The following is an 11,575-nucleotide window of genomic DNA, read 5'->3' as shown; positions in this document are numbered from 1 at the left end:
GCCCTCAAACGGTGCATGTACTTATTCACTGAATGCATCCATCAAGCAATGTGGTGATGCATTTTCTGAGAAGGGATGCTTAGACCTTGTTTAGATGCTCCAATACAGCCACATTCCAAATGCAAACCAGTAGCTAAATTATTGTGTTAGCTCTTAAACCAAATTGGCTACAGGATTGAAAGGTCGAAGGGAAATAAGTAATATCCCTCCCTTCATCATTATCAATGTGTCTCAGGTGATGGGTGATTGTGTTGCATATCAAGGGGGTTTTCTGAGTGTCTATTAGATTGTGATGGTGAAGGTTATTCATGCATGGTGTGTGAGTCTGAGATGAATGGCAGAATTTAGAAGCTTGAAGCTCGTTTCTACAAACTTGAAATGCAGGATAATTCCTTTCACACGCCAATTTCTTTATCCAAGCTAGGGCACTCAAAAACCACAACCAGAGGTTAAATAAGGAGGCATACACTTACATGGGAGTTTTTATAGAATTTCATAGTTAACCCCACTGAACTCAAGATGGTTTACTTCAAAGCAGATATATAGGATTGTACTGCAAGTTACATTTAAATCTTCTACCTTTAGTTAACAGATACATGTGCCCCATCAGCCACAAAAGCATTAATGAGACATCGCTCAGTATACCCCACTAATGTCAACCTGAGAGTGAAAGCTCCTCTTCCTGCTGGAAAAGAATGGGCAGGATTCCCTTCATGGAGCATTTGGTTCTTAATTGCTCCATCCTATTGCTTCATGTCTTATCTTAAAACAGAAACTGAATCTGGTAAATAGTCTGACTGCATAGCTCTTTCTCTCCAGTAAAACTGCTTGGTGGTAGCACAAATGGAGTGGAAAGCTCATTTCCCAGTTCCACTGTTAAATAAAATATTGTCAAAGTCCAAATCAGAGAACCACAATGACGAGGAACTAAACTTTATTGTTAAACGTTGATGCCTAAATATATATTAATAAGTATCGATGGGAAATTTTTATACTTCAAAAACATCAAGATGATATTGCTGCTAGATAATTTTACCATTGTAGGGCTGTTGGGATGTTATAATCACCATTCCAAGCCTGCCATGGTCTGTTTTGTAAAACAGCAACAATGCGAAGTTAAAAGATAGCCGGGCTGTGTTAAAAACTTCATTGTAGTTCTTGTTGCAGCATTGAAATTCCAGCGCAGGGTAATGTGACAGTTTCATCACAGCACTCATCATTCGCCCAACTGAGTAACGAGTCTGAAACCAAGAAAACTGAAAATTTCAAAAACTGTCTTTTTTGTAATTATTTCACTAATCTTAAGAGCACTTGTGGATAACCTCCATGTGGCCCACTGCAGGTGGCCAAGTCACCCTCCTGCCGTTGAATTCATCCCTTTGCTTAATTTTACCTAGCGCTCCCCTCCTCACTTCAGAAACAAACCACATTTCTCTCAGCTTGCCAAACAGCTTTAGGGCAGGCCGTGAGGAGCATGCTGAGACAGAGCCACCCCTCTCTGAATGTAAACTGCATCCCTCCCAGCCTACCAAGCAACTGGCAAGCAGAGGCAAGCGTGGATGTGACAGGGAGCAAAGGCACTCCGGGAGAGCCACGGTGTGGGCCTCCCCCCATAAATCATGTTGCAGTAGGTGAGGTCCAGCGCCGAGGGCCTTCTGGCAGTTCCCTCACTGCGAGAAGCCAAGTTACAGGGAACCAGCCAGAGGGCCTTCTCGGTGGTGGCGCCCGTCCTGTGGAACACCCTCCCACCAGATGTCAAAGAGAAAAATAACTACCAGACTTTTAGAAGACATCTGGACAGCCCTGTTTAGGGAAGCTTTTAATGTTTGGATATTTTGTTGGAAGCCACCCAGAGTGGCTGGGGAAACCCAGCCAGATGGGCGGGGTATAAATAAAAAAATATTATTATTCTCTCCCTGCTGGAGTGGAGAGAGTATTTGAAAGCCCTGTGTGCATATGCTCAGGTCACTGGCATATGGCCCCTGAGCACTCACCCACTGTTGCTTGGGGGCAAAATGGTTGCTCACCCCTAATTTAGAGGGGAACGCTGCAACTGATCAGTAGCAGACCAGCTAAATCTGCTTCAGGTGTCAAATGCAGCAAGAAGTGTCGACAGCAGTTCCTCCTCAACCACAAGGGTTCAGTGTAGGAGCCCTGTCAGGAAGAAAAGGGGTAATCGATTTATCTTCCACTTGTTTCCAGAATGGATGCAGCCTCAGCTAAAGCCGTTCCGGTCCTCTCCTACCCCAATCTCTCAAATTATCGCTATACCAGTAATCCTTGACCTGTTGTCTTAATGGTGAGGTAGGCAGTGCCATGAGACTATTTTGGACTATGACACCATTGCCGGTGGCCTCCATACAATTGGTAGGGAAGCCAGTGAGTTATAAATTTCAGGGTCTTCACTTTTGGAAGATGCACTGAGATCTGCACAGTGTGGTAGGAATCAGTTATCAGAAAGTACATACTGTTCAAACGGAGTTTCCGCGCTTAAATGCAATTAAATTACTTACGTTAACCAGGTAGCTTGTGGGGTAGTATAACTCTAAAATGAGAGGTTGGGCTTTCTGAAACCAGCTGAGTGGTAGGAGCCTTCTCCCCTTGAGGATAGTTGGGGGGTCTGCTGTCATAGATGTTGCTTGTTAAGACTGGTGAAAGGCATGTTAAGGATGGATGTTGCTTTGTGAAGCACTTGTGTGTGCCCTGTTAATATATATAAAGCGCATCTCTTCTAACCGGCAGAGGACTGCTTTGGCCATTAGGTTCCAGCTGGCACTTCCACTTCTGGTGACAAAAAAAGCATTGCGAAACTAGTAAAGAACAGAGATGGGAGCAAGCTTCATTAACCACGAACCCCCAAATTTGGGATCCCCTGCAAACTTGTGCCATAGTTTTGCAGCTTCCTCCAAGCTGAGTAACTGATACATTTGTTGCAAAACTCTGTCAAAGCTTTGAAGGCGATCCCAAATTTCAGGGTTCATAGTTAATGAAGCTATGGGAGTAGGCTGATTCAGGAGACAAGAGCTAATGCAATTCAAGTAGAGTTTAGCTCACATCTGGGATATGAAGTTGGGTTCTCTCCAAACTCTTACTCTTTCGCTGGATGATGAAGAGCAGCTTCAATGATTAGCAGCTTTCCAAGTTGCCACCCTGTTCCTCATTAGTATCTAGGAGTTTACTAAGCAAGCATATGACAGTGGCCTTCAAATATCTGAAAGGCTGCCACACAGAAGATGGAGCAGATGTGTTCTCTCTTGTTCCAGAAGGCAGGACCAGAACTAATGGGAGGGAGTGGCATGGGCGGAGATTTCTACTGTTCCTGTCATTGGTTTTCTTCTTTTCTATTGTGTCTGTAAATCACTGTGAGTCATTTCCAGGAGAACCTTACAAAGAGCATCTTTACAACATCAGAAGAACATCAGAGCATATAGGATTTCAACTACACTCAGCCAATGTTAAGGAGAAGATTTCTGGCTGAAAGGGCAGTGGGGACCACAGGATGGCCCTGTAAAAAGCTCTAAACGTTTAGCCTTTATAGAATTTCTCTTCCCAAACATTAAAACAACATTTTGAAACAACTTGGGTTGCGTAAACATCTCCAAGGGTTGGAGTTTACCCCCAAAGGCACACACTTCCCATTGTCTCCCGAGAGAGACAGATGTCAACAATAAACATCTCTCTCCAAAAGTATTTTAAGGGACTGCAAAGTCTTCAAAATAAAGTAACTTGCTCAAAGTGTGTGAGTGTGTTGGGGGTGGGTGGGTGGGTGGGTGGGTAGTTCTGTGGCCGTCTGTGCAGTAAAGGCCACCAGTTTGTCCTGCATAGAAAAGCAATAAAGGATATTTGCTTCCACAGGTAGGAAAAGAGTTTCCGTTTCTGTGTAAATTTCGATCCGATGGGAAACTTCACCTGCTCCCTCACTGCCTTCTACTCCAATAGCCATAGCATAAATATCGACTTCCAGCTCTGTTTGCAACCCAGAAGCTACCTATAAAAAAAGGATCATTAAAATTGAGCAACGCTAAACTTCTTCATGAATGGTTTTTCTCACATCATGCAGGAGGATACCAGAAATTGTAACAGTAAAAAAAAAGGATGAAGCTGAAAGTGCCCCAGATTAGTTGGACTCACATTGAGGGCTGTTTGCTTTACCAAAAAGTGAACAAGGACCAATGGATGAGGAATGGGAGAACCTCGCCCACAACGTTCAAGATGGTGCCGCCTCATAGCAAGATGCGTGGATGTTACAAAACAGGATGTTACACCCCCAGTAGAATCCTCTTTACCAGCCTTACTATAGAGCAAGTAGCTCCCAATGTGAGCAACAAGCTGTGTGCAGAGAATTCAAATGCACCTTTTTTTTAAAAAAAAGGGGTGTTGCTCTGCACTGTTTGCTGTAGAAGAATGGGCAGTAGCATACCAGAAGCCCCTTTGGATAAATTATTCTGAGGACTGTCCTTCGATCAGACAATTGGAATGTCTTTTGGCTTAGCGGCCTTTTTAAAACCAAATGATGTTTCTCATTGCCGCTGGGGTGGGTGGTGGTGGTTAAGAATCAGAAAACAAAATTCCCCTTTTCTTTCTTTTTAACAGAGAAGGAAAATAAAGAGCTGCAGATTTAGAAGAGCGGGGAAGTCAAGGAGGCAGGAGTTCAGAAAAATCTTAAGCAAGAGAACTGCTCTTCTTAGGCAAGGCAGGAAAAGCAACTGGAGGGGATGACCATGTGCGCCTGCCTCGTGATAAATTGAGATTTGTCAGGATTATGAGAGCTGAAACTGAGATTCAGGTAGTGTTTCATAGCTTCGAATGCCTTTTTCAGAAAGCTTCTTCCACTGCAATATTGGAAACTCCTCCCTCCTAAGCAACTTCTTGAAACATTGAGGACCCCAGCACATGGAAAAAAACACGACAAACACCCCCTGACTTACAGGCCCTGGGGTGTAGCACACTCGCAATCCAGTACGGGGTGGTGGTTGTTTCACCCGAAACCTGCCAAGAAACAAAGTGAGCTAGCTTGTTGGTTGGGACTGACAGGATCGGGAAGTAAGAAAATAGCAGAAACGTAGAATCTCTTGCTTTTTTCATGATTGCCAAGATTTCTCTGCACCCCTTTATCATTTTGTGGAAGTCTTGCCGAACATGTAGGAGCAAGGAAACAAATATGGTGCTTCAAATAAATAAATATGCCAACCTGCAGAAATTCATCCCGATGTTCTTCAAGACTACTATGGTTTTGTAGGTGCAGCCCTCCTTGAGAACCCCAAATGACACCTTAGGTGGGATGAGAAGAAAGCCGGACATTTGCTGCGAAGCTGCTGTAGCAGAGCATGTGTGAACTTTGCCAGAAACGGGATCTTCACCCTGCATGAATGAGAAGCACGGATTAGGGAGGCCAAATACTCCTAATTTGAAGGCAAGCTGGCATGAGAAAAATGACCCATTATCAAGCAATCCTCCATCCACAGAACTCGTACGCTTCGCAGTAGACTGGCGCTCTGTGCCCAGAACCCCTAACTCAGATGCCTAACAACCAGCGTCAGACACCGATGGGCACCTGGCAGCGCTGCCAGTGGTACTCTGCCCAGTGCCAACCTGGGCCCCTGCCTAGCACTGTTACCTCCCCAGAATCTCCACAGGGCACAGATGCTTTGCTTGCTGCTCCTGCAAGTTAATTACTTCTGTGGAAAGAATAGGGTGAGATGTTACCCAGTGGTGATGGGCAGCAGAACTGATTATAGAAGCTATGCTGGCAATTGGTTTGGGTCTCTGGGTGATGGCCACCATCTTGGATTTTCCCAATATATGATGCCTGATTTGCGTATTGCCTCTTGGGGAACCCAGTATTTATTTAGTCAACAAAACATGTAAACTGCTCAACTGTAATAATCCTCTAAGAGGTTTGCAAGAAATATGGTGGCCTTCACACATGGAACAGAGCCAAGGCCAGCTCTGCTCCCACCAGCTCTGCTGCCAGCAGCCCCTGGGGCCAGCCCTTGTCCCTAACATTATATTCCAAGCAATATGGCAGTTTTTGTTGGGTAGAAATAATGCAAGTTGAATGTTTAAGCGGATCTACGATGGCTGACCTAGAGCTGATGGCCTGCCATGTGGAAATGCATGGAACCGTTCACAAGGCTGATTCGTCATCACATACAGATGCAAAGGAAAAAGTCCAATTGTATTGGCTTCAGCACAGGGAAACTCATGCAAAATCAGCCCTTCAGTTTGGGGGTGAGTGGGGACCTAGAGGCTACAGCAAATTCCCATCAACCACTCACATAGAGTGACCATCTATGAAGACAGGATGCACCTTACACTGAGCCAGGCAATTATCCTTCCAGCCTAGAGTTGTCAATAGCTTTCTGACATCTCTTGCAGAGAGAAGTCTTTCCCAACCCGATTACCCAAGTTCTTTTAATTGGAGATAGAGATAGCAGAGATCAAAACACGTGAGCTGCCATTGAACTGTGTGGCCTCCCTCTGCTTCTGATTGGCTCTGGTATTTCTCAATGGCCAATGCAAGGCTGGAGGCAGACTGTCATTTTTTAAGGTGCTAAATGTAGCGCAATAACGCCACTTTCATTTTGTCCCACCGTTGTCTTAGGCTAAATGGATTGTGCAGGTTTCTAAGCACTATTGCATCAGTATAATAGCAGATGGTGCATCTTAAGAAAAAAAGTGTTTTAAGAAAGAAGTTATACTTCTACCGCTTGTATTCATGGTTAGGGTAGAAATGGTGGAACAGTGGAAGATCAACTTTCTTACCTTTCGCCTGGGTACAGAGTGCGTCTTGTCTCTCTGTATGGACACAGGCAATTTCACCTTCTCTTTCCTTGGGGAACCTGCTGCATCCACCAGAAGAGACTGGAGTTTTGGCTCAAAGACAATCTCCAATCTACTCTCAGACATTTCTGTTAAAAACGAAGAGAGTTCCAAGGCTGACTGCAGACTCTGAACGAGTCCAGTTCTACAGTTCTTGCGCAATTAACAGAGAGCTATTCATTTTTCTTTTCTGAAATGCATGCGTGGCATGCATCCAAATATCTGCTCAAATCCCAACGACCCTTTCTGGGAGGTGTCCCCTATTTTACGTGGTTTGTTTCGGGGCCAAACTAGATGTGGTATATCAGCAGACCCATTTGTTTAAACCAAGGTGTGGCCTGACCATGAATAAAGAAAGACCCAATCACAAACAAAGGAAAGGATAGGTAAAAGGTAAAGGGACCCCTGACCATTAGGTCCAGTCGTGGCCGACTCTGGGGTTGCGGTGCTCATCTTGCTTTATTGGCCGAGGGAGCCAGCATACAGCTTCCGGGTCATATGGCCAGCATGACTAAGCCGCTTCTGGCGAACCAGAGCAGCGCACGGAAACGCCGTTTACCTTCCCGCCGGAGCGGTACCTATTTATCTACTTGCACTTTGACGTGCTTTCGAACTGCTAGGTGGGCAGGAGCTGGGACCAAGCAACGGGAGCTCACCCTGTCGCGGAGATTTGAACCACCGACCTTCTGATCGGCAAGTCCTAGGCTCTGTGGTTTAACCCACAGCGCTACCCACGTCCCTTAAAAGGATAGGTACATGGGGCCAAATTTGTAGAACAAAAGGGGAACATGGATTAGGGGAACCTATGGCTCTTGTATAGGAAACTGCTTACTTTCCTATAGCCTCTTGTTCGAGGTACATTTCTGCAAGCCAGTCTTACTTTTGGTACCTAAGGACAAAGTGTCTAAGACTCTAAGGGGATAAACTCAGGGAAGGTAAGACGTGGATGGGAGCGACAGTGTATCATCCCACCATCCCTACACTCCTTAAACCAAACTTCCATCTCTTTTCCATGTGATTGGAACAGACATAGGTTTAAGCATGCTGATCTGCTTGCAGTAATATTTACTTGGACGTTAAAAGTGGATTAGCCATCTTGGGCTGCGTGTGGCTCTTTTTATTTGTTTTAGCTCGGAGTAACTTAAATTTCACTCCCACCCTTATTATTAGCTACTTAAGGTTGTCTCACTTCTCATATTCTTTTTCTCATATTCTTTTTCATCCCATCATCTTTCAAAGATGAAATGTGCTTTGAAAATTCAAGAGTGTTCTATTTTTTCTGGGAACTGGAATATTTTTTAAAAAAAAACACACCTAAGCAAATCAATAAAACATAAAAAGAAAACCCTTGATCCAAAAGTAGTAGCAGTCCTAATTGCAGAAGGCATGACTGGTTTGTTTTTTTGTTTGTTTGTTTTTGGAAGAAATATCCCTGAAACAACATGCTACAAGTAAAAATACTTGGCATTTTTATAGCTCTCTTCCAGTGCAATCCTATGCTGCAGTTATGTCCTTTCTTAAGAGCAACGCTGCTAGCCTGTAAACATTGGCTCCACAAATCGGCTTCTTCAAGTTTCTCCTTTGATACTTTTTCTGAACTATCCATTCTATGATACCAACAAGCTTTTGTAATTTAAGGACTGTGGGCAAACAGCAATACGTTTAGACTTAAAGGTTATATTCATAAAAGGTAAACTAACTGTAGGTACCAAAATTGGGCATCTATCACCCTGTGAAGCATTGTACACAGTTTTGTGCTTCAAGGCCTAGTTTCAGAAATTTGTGCCGTTTTAATCTCAGAAATATAGAACACTTCAGAAGGTCTCAGAAAAGTTTCAGAGACAGATTCTTGGTAGCAGTTCCCTCTGTATGGAATGCCCTCCTTGAATGTAGGCAGCCCTGTATAGGGAAGGCTTTAATGTTTGAGGGGCAGAGTACAAATAACAAAATTACGATTATAATTATGATTATGTGAGGCGTGTCTCCCTCCCTCATAATTATTCTGGAGGAATTTAAAGATGTCCCTACTCAACCAGGTATTTCATAGCTCAAATCCACTATTATTGGCACCCTTGAAATTAACTGTGAGATGATTGTTTGAAATGTTTGTCTGTTTGTTCTGATGGCCCTGGGTTCCTTTGGGAAGAGTGAGTTGGAAATAAATTAAGTAAATGAGATTTGTTTCTATTAGTAAATGGAGTACATATTATGAAGGCACGTCAAGTCTCCAGTGCTTTACCATCCAAAGGAAACTAGCACTAAGTGCTGTCTCTAGTTTTCTATAGCAGCTCAACTTTGGCTCCTCCCTAAGGTAAAGGTAAAGGGACCCCTGACCGTTAGGTCCAGTCGCGGACAACTCTGGGGTTGCGGTGCTCATCTCGCTTTATTGGCTGAGGGAGCCGGCGTACAGCTTCCAGGTCATGTGGCCAGCAGGACTAAGCCACTTCTGGCGAACCAGAGAAGCGCACGAAAACACCGTTTACCTTCCCACCGGAGCAGTACCTATTTATCTACTTGCACTTTGACGTGCTTTTGAACTGCTAGGTTCAAAACCCACAGCGCCACCCGCATCCCTTTGGCTCCTCCCTAGGGGTAGTCAAATATCATGAAGGTCTGCTCATCTATCACTGTGTCAGCATGCAAGCCTGCCAGTTCTCAATTGCTGACAAAACTTTTATTTGTTGCCACGTCTAATTTATGACTTCCTTTTCCAAGTGACCTGCTGAAATACTTTACCTGTTGTGGAGAACTCTGGGTAAACCTCAGCACAGATTACAGAATAACCTGATGAATTAGTGAGCGTAGCGCCCGACATCTTGCTTCTGCCTGACAGCTCCAGCGTTCCTAGAGAAATATAATAGCGACATTGACAAGCTAATAGTTACACTGACAAACTAACAATATTACAAACTTAGGGCAATCCCCCCCCCGGGGGGGGGGGTTGAGGTGTTTGGGAGCCAAAACGTCTGAGTTCCAGGGCGTTTGGGATCCAAGATATGACTGTAATTCGGTTTTACTAGCAAATCAGAGGTTAAACTAATCCCTTAGAAGAGTGTTCGCATGACACACCTACATACTGCAGCCGACACACTAACGTGTTACGGCACACGCGTTGGAAAACTCTGATCTAGTACAACCGCCTGCAATGCCCCATATGGGAATCGAACCTGCAACCTTGGTGTTATCAGTAGCACGCTGGAACCAACTGAGCTATCCAGGCCAAATGTGTGAAGCTGTCCTGGAAGGGGCGGGTGGGGGAAGGAACTGGCCTCTTTATGTGATGCTTCTTATGTGTGCCCTGTTGTGCTCTATAGTGGTACACAAGGAGCATGAGAAAATGCTGTGCAACTTGCAGACACTGCCACCATGTCCAGCTACGGAGGACGTAAGGGCAAATGGGGACCCAGCACTCACAAATTCAAGAGAGGGTCGTTTAGTGTTGCAGCGTTACCTAGATTGCTTTCACCCGACTCTGTAATTGTATCCAGCAATGGTCCCTTCTTTCCTTTCTTTGAGAATGGAGGGAGCTTTTTCGAAAGACTTTCAACATCAGGAAGCTTTAAAGAAAAAACAGAGGAGGAAATTAACTTTCTAACAAAAACAGTCAAAACACGAGTAAAAAATTTATGTCCACCAGTGCCGTACACACAATTCCGTAAGTCTGAGCAGTGAGAAGGGCAAAGTTATTAGGAGCAGGTTGTCAGTAGCCCAGCACAGTGTAAATGAGGTGTTTGCATTAGCCCAGCTCTGCTAAACTTTCACATCCCAATTACCTTCTTCAGAAATTCCATGCCAAATTCTGAACTGAAATAGGGGGGGATGACTTTGTTCCTTATCTTCATAAGACACTCCTTTCCATCCTCAATTTCCTGCCTAATTGGAAGGAAAAGAAGAAATCCACAACACTATGACGATTTTACTGTTTTATATTTATGACTGTTTTATAACCAGGAATTATGGATTGCCCATAGTTAAGTCTAGAACGTTAAAAAGTGAAAAACTGGGCAAATTTGCCCCATCGGGACAGGAGAAAAACCACCCCTCCTTTCTTTCTTTTGTCGAGGGGACTTCACCTCCAGGGTGAAGTCAAACGGCTGCATTAGCAGCACCAAAGTGACCTCCCCGGGGTGCAAACCTGGCCAGTGTGCCTGGAGGTTCTGGGCTGCCCAGACAAGAAGACCCCACTCTTGGCCTCACTCACGTGGTCCAAAGGAAAGCAGAGCAATACTGTATTGCCCCAAATATAAGCTGCACCTGAATATACTGTATTTTTCGCTCCATTAGATGCACTTTTTTCCTCCTAAAATGTAAGGGGATATGTGAGTGTGTCTTATGGAGCGAATGGCGCTGCGCAGAGAGGTAGAGCTGCGCAGCGCCCCTTCAGCGAAGCGAGAGGAGGAACGGAGCCCCTTCTGTTCCTCCTCCCGCTTCGCTGAAGGTGCACTGCGCAGTTCTCCCTCTCTGCGCAGCACCTGTCCTGCGAAGCCGGAGGAGGAACAGAAGGGTCTCCTTCTGTTCCTTCTCCAGCTTCAATTAAGGGGCGCTGCACAGTTCTCCCTCTCAGAGAGAGAGAACTGCGCAGCGCCCCTTCAGCGATGCGCCTGTCCTGGCTTCTGTGCCCCTTCAGCGATGCGCCTGTCCTTAGCCCTGCGCAGCCTCTTTGGGCAGGGGGAGCCTTCATCACGCTGTCCTGAAGAGGCTTGGCGCCGTTATCCCAGAAGCCAGAACAGCCACACAGTATCCCAGAAGCCAG

At 45.0% G+C, this 11,575-nt stretch overlaps 1 protein-coding gene across 2 annotated transcripts in view; it reads right to left on the bottom strand.

Annotated features, from left to right (window-relative positions):
- Positions 1-917: 917 nt before the first annotated feature.
- Positions 918-11,575, bottom strand: part of SPAG17 (sperm associated antigen 17) — a 75,778-nt gene continuing 65,120 nt past the window's right edge. For both annotated transcript variants that reach the window (XM_083481616.1, XM_083481617.1), the window contains 9 exons: positions 10,596-10,695; positions 10,274-10,379; positions 9,559-9,666; positions 6,766-6,911; positions 5,192-5,361; positions 4,929-4,989; positions 3,844-3,988; positions 2,514-2,651; positions 918-1,241 (listed from right to left, as the gene is read on the bottom strand). In XM_083481616.1, coding sequence (XP_083337742.1) covers positions 2,515-2,651; positions 3,844-3,988; positions 4,929-4,989; positions 5,192-5,361; positions 6,766-6,911; positions 9,559-9,666; positions 10,274-10,379; positions 10,596-10,695 — 973 coding nt within the window. In that variant the 3' untranslated portion in view covers positions 918-1,241; position 2,514. The remainder of the gene's footprint in view (positions 1,242-2,513; positions 2,652-3,843; positions 3,989-4,928; positions 4,990-5,191; positions 5,362-6,765; positions 6,912-9,558; positions 9,667-10,273; positions 10,380-10,595; positions 10,696-11,575) is intronic.

Source organism: Podarcis liolepis (assembly GCF_965112155.1).
Source record: "Podarcis liolepis genome assembly, chromosome: 17".
Lineage (NCBI taxonomy): Eukaryota > Metazoa > Chordata > Lepidosauria > Squamata > Lacertidae > Podarcis > Podarcis liolepis.
Note: the sequence above shows the minus strand (reverse complement) of the source record. Positions and strands in the feature narration are given on the sequence as shown.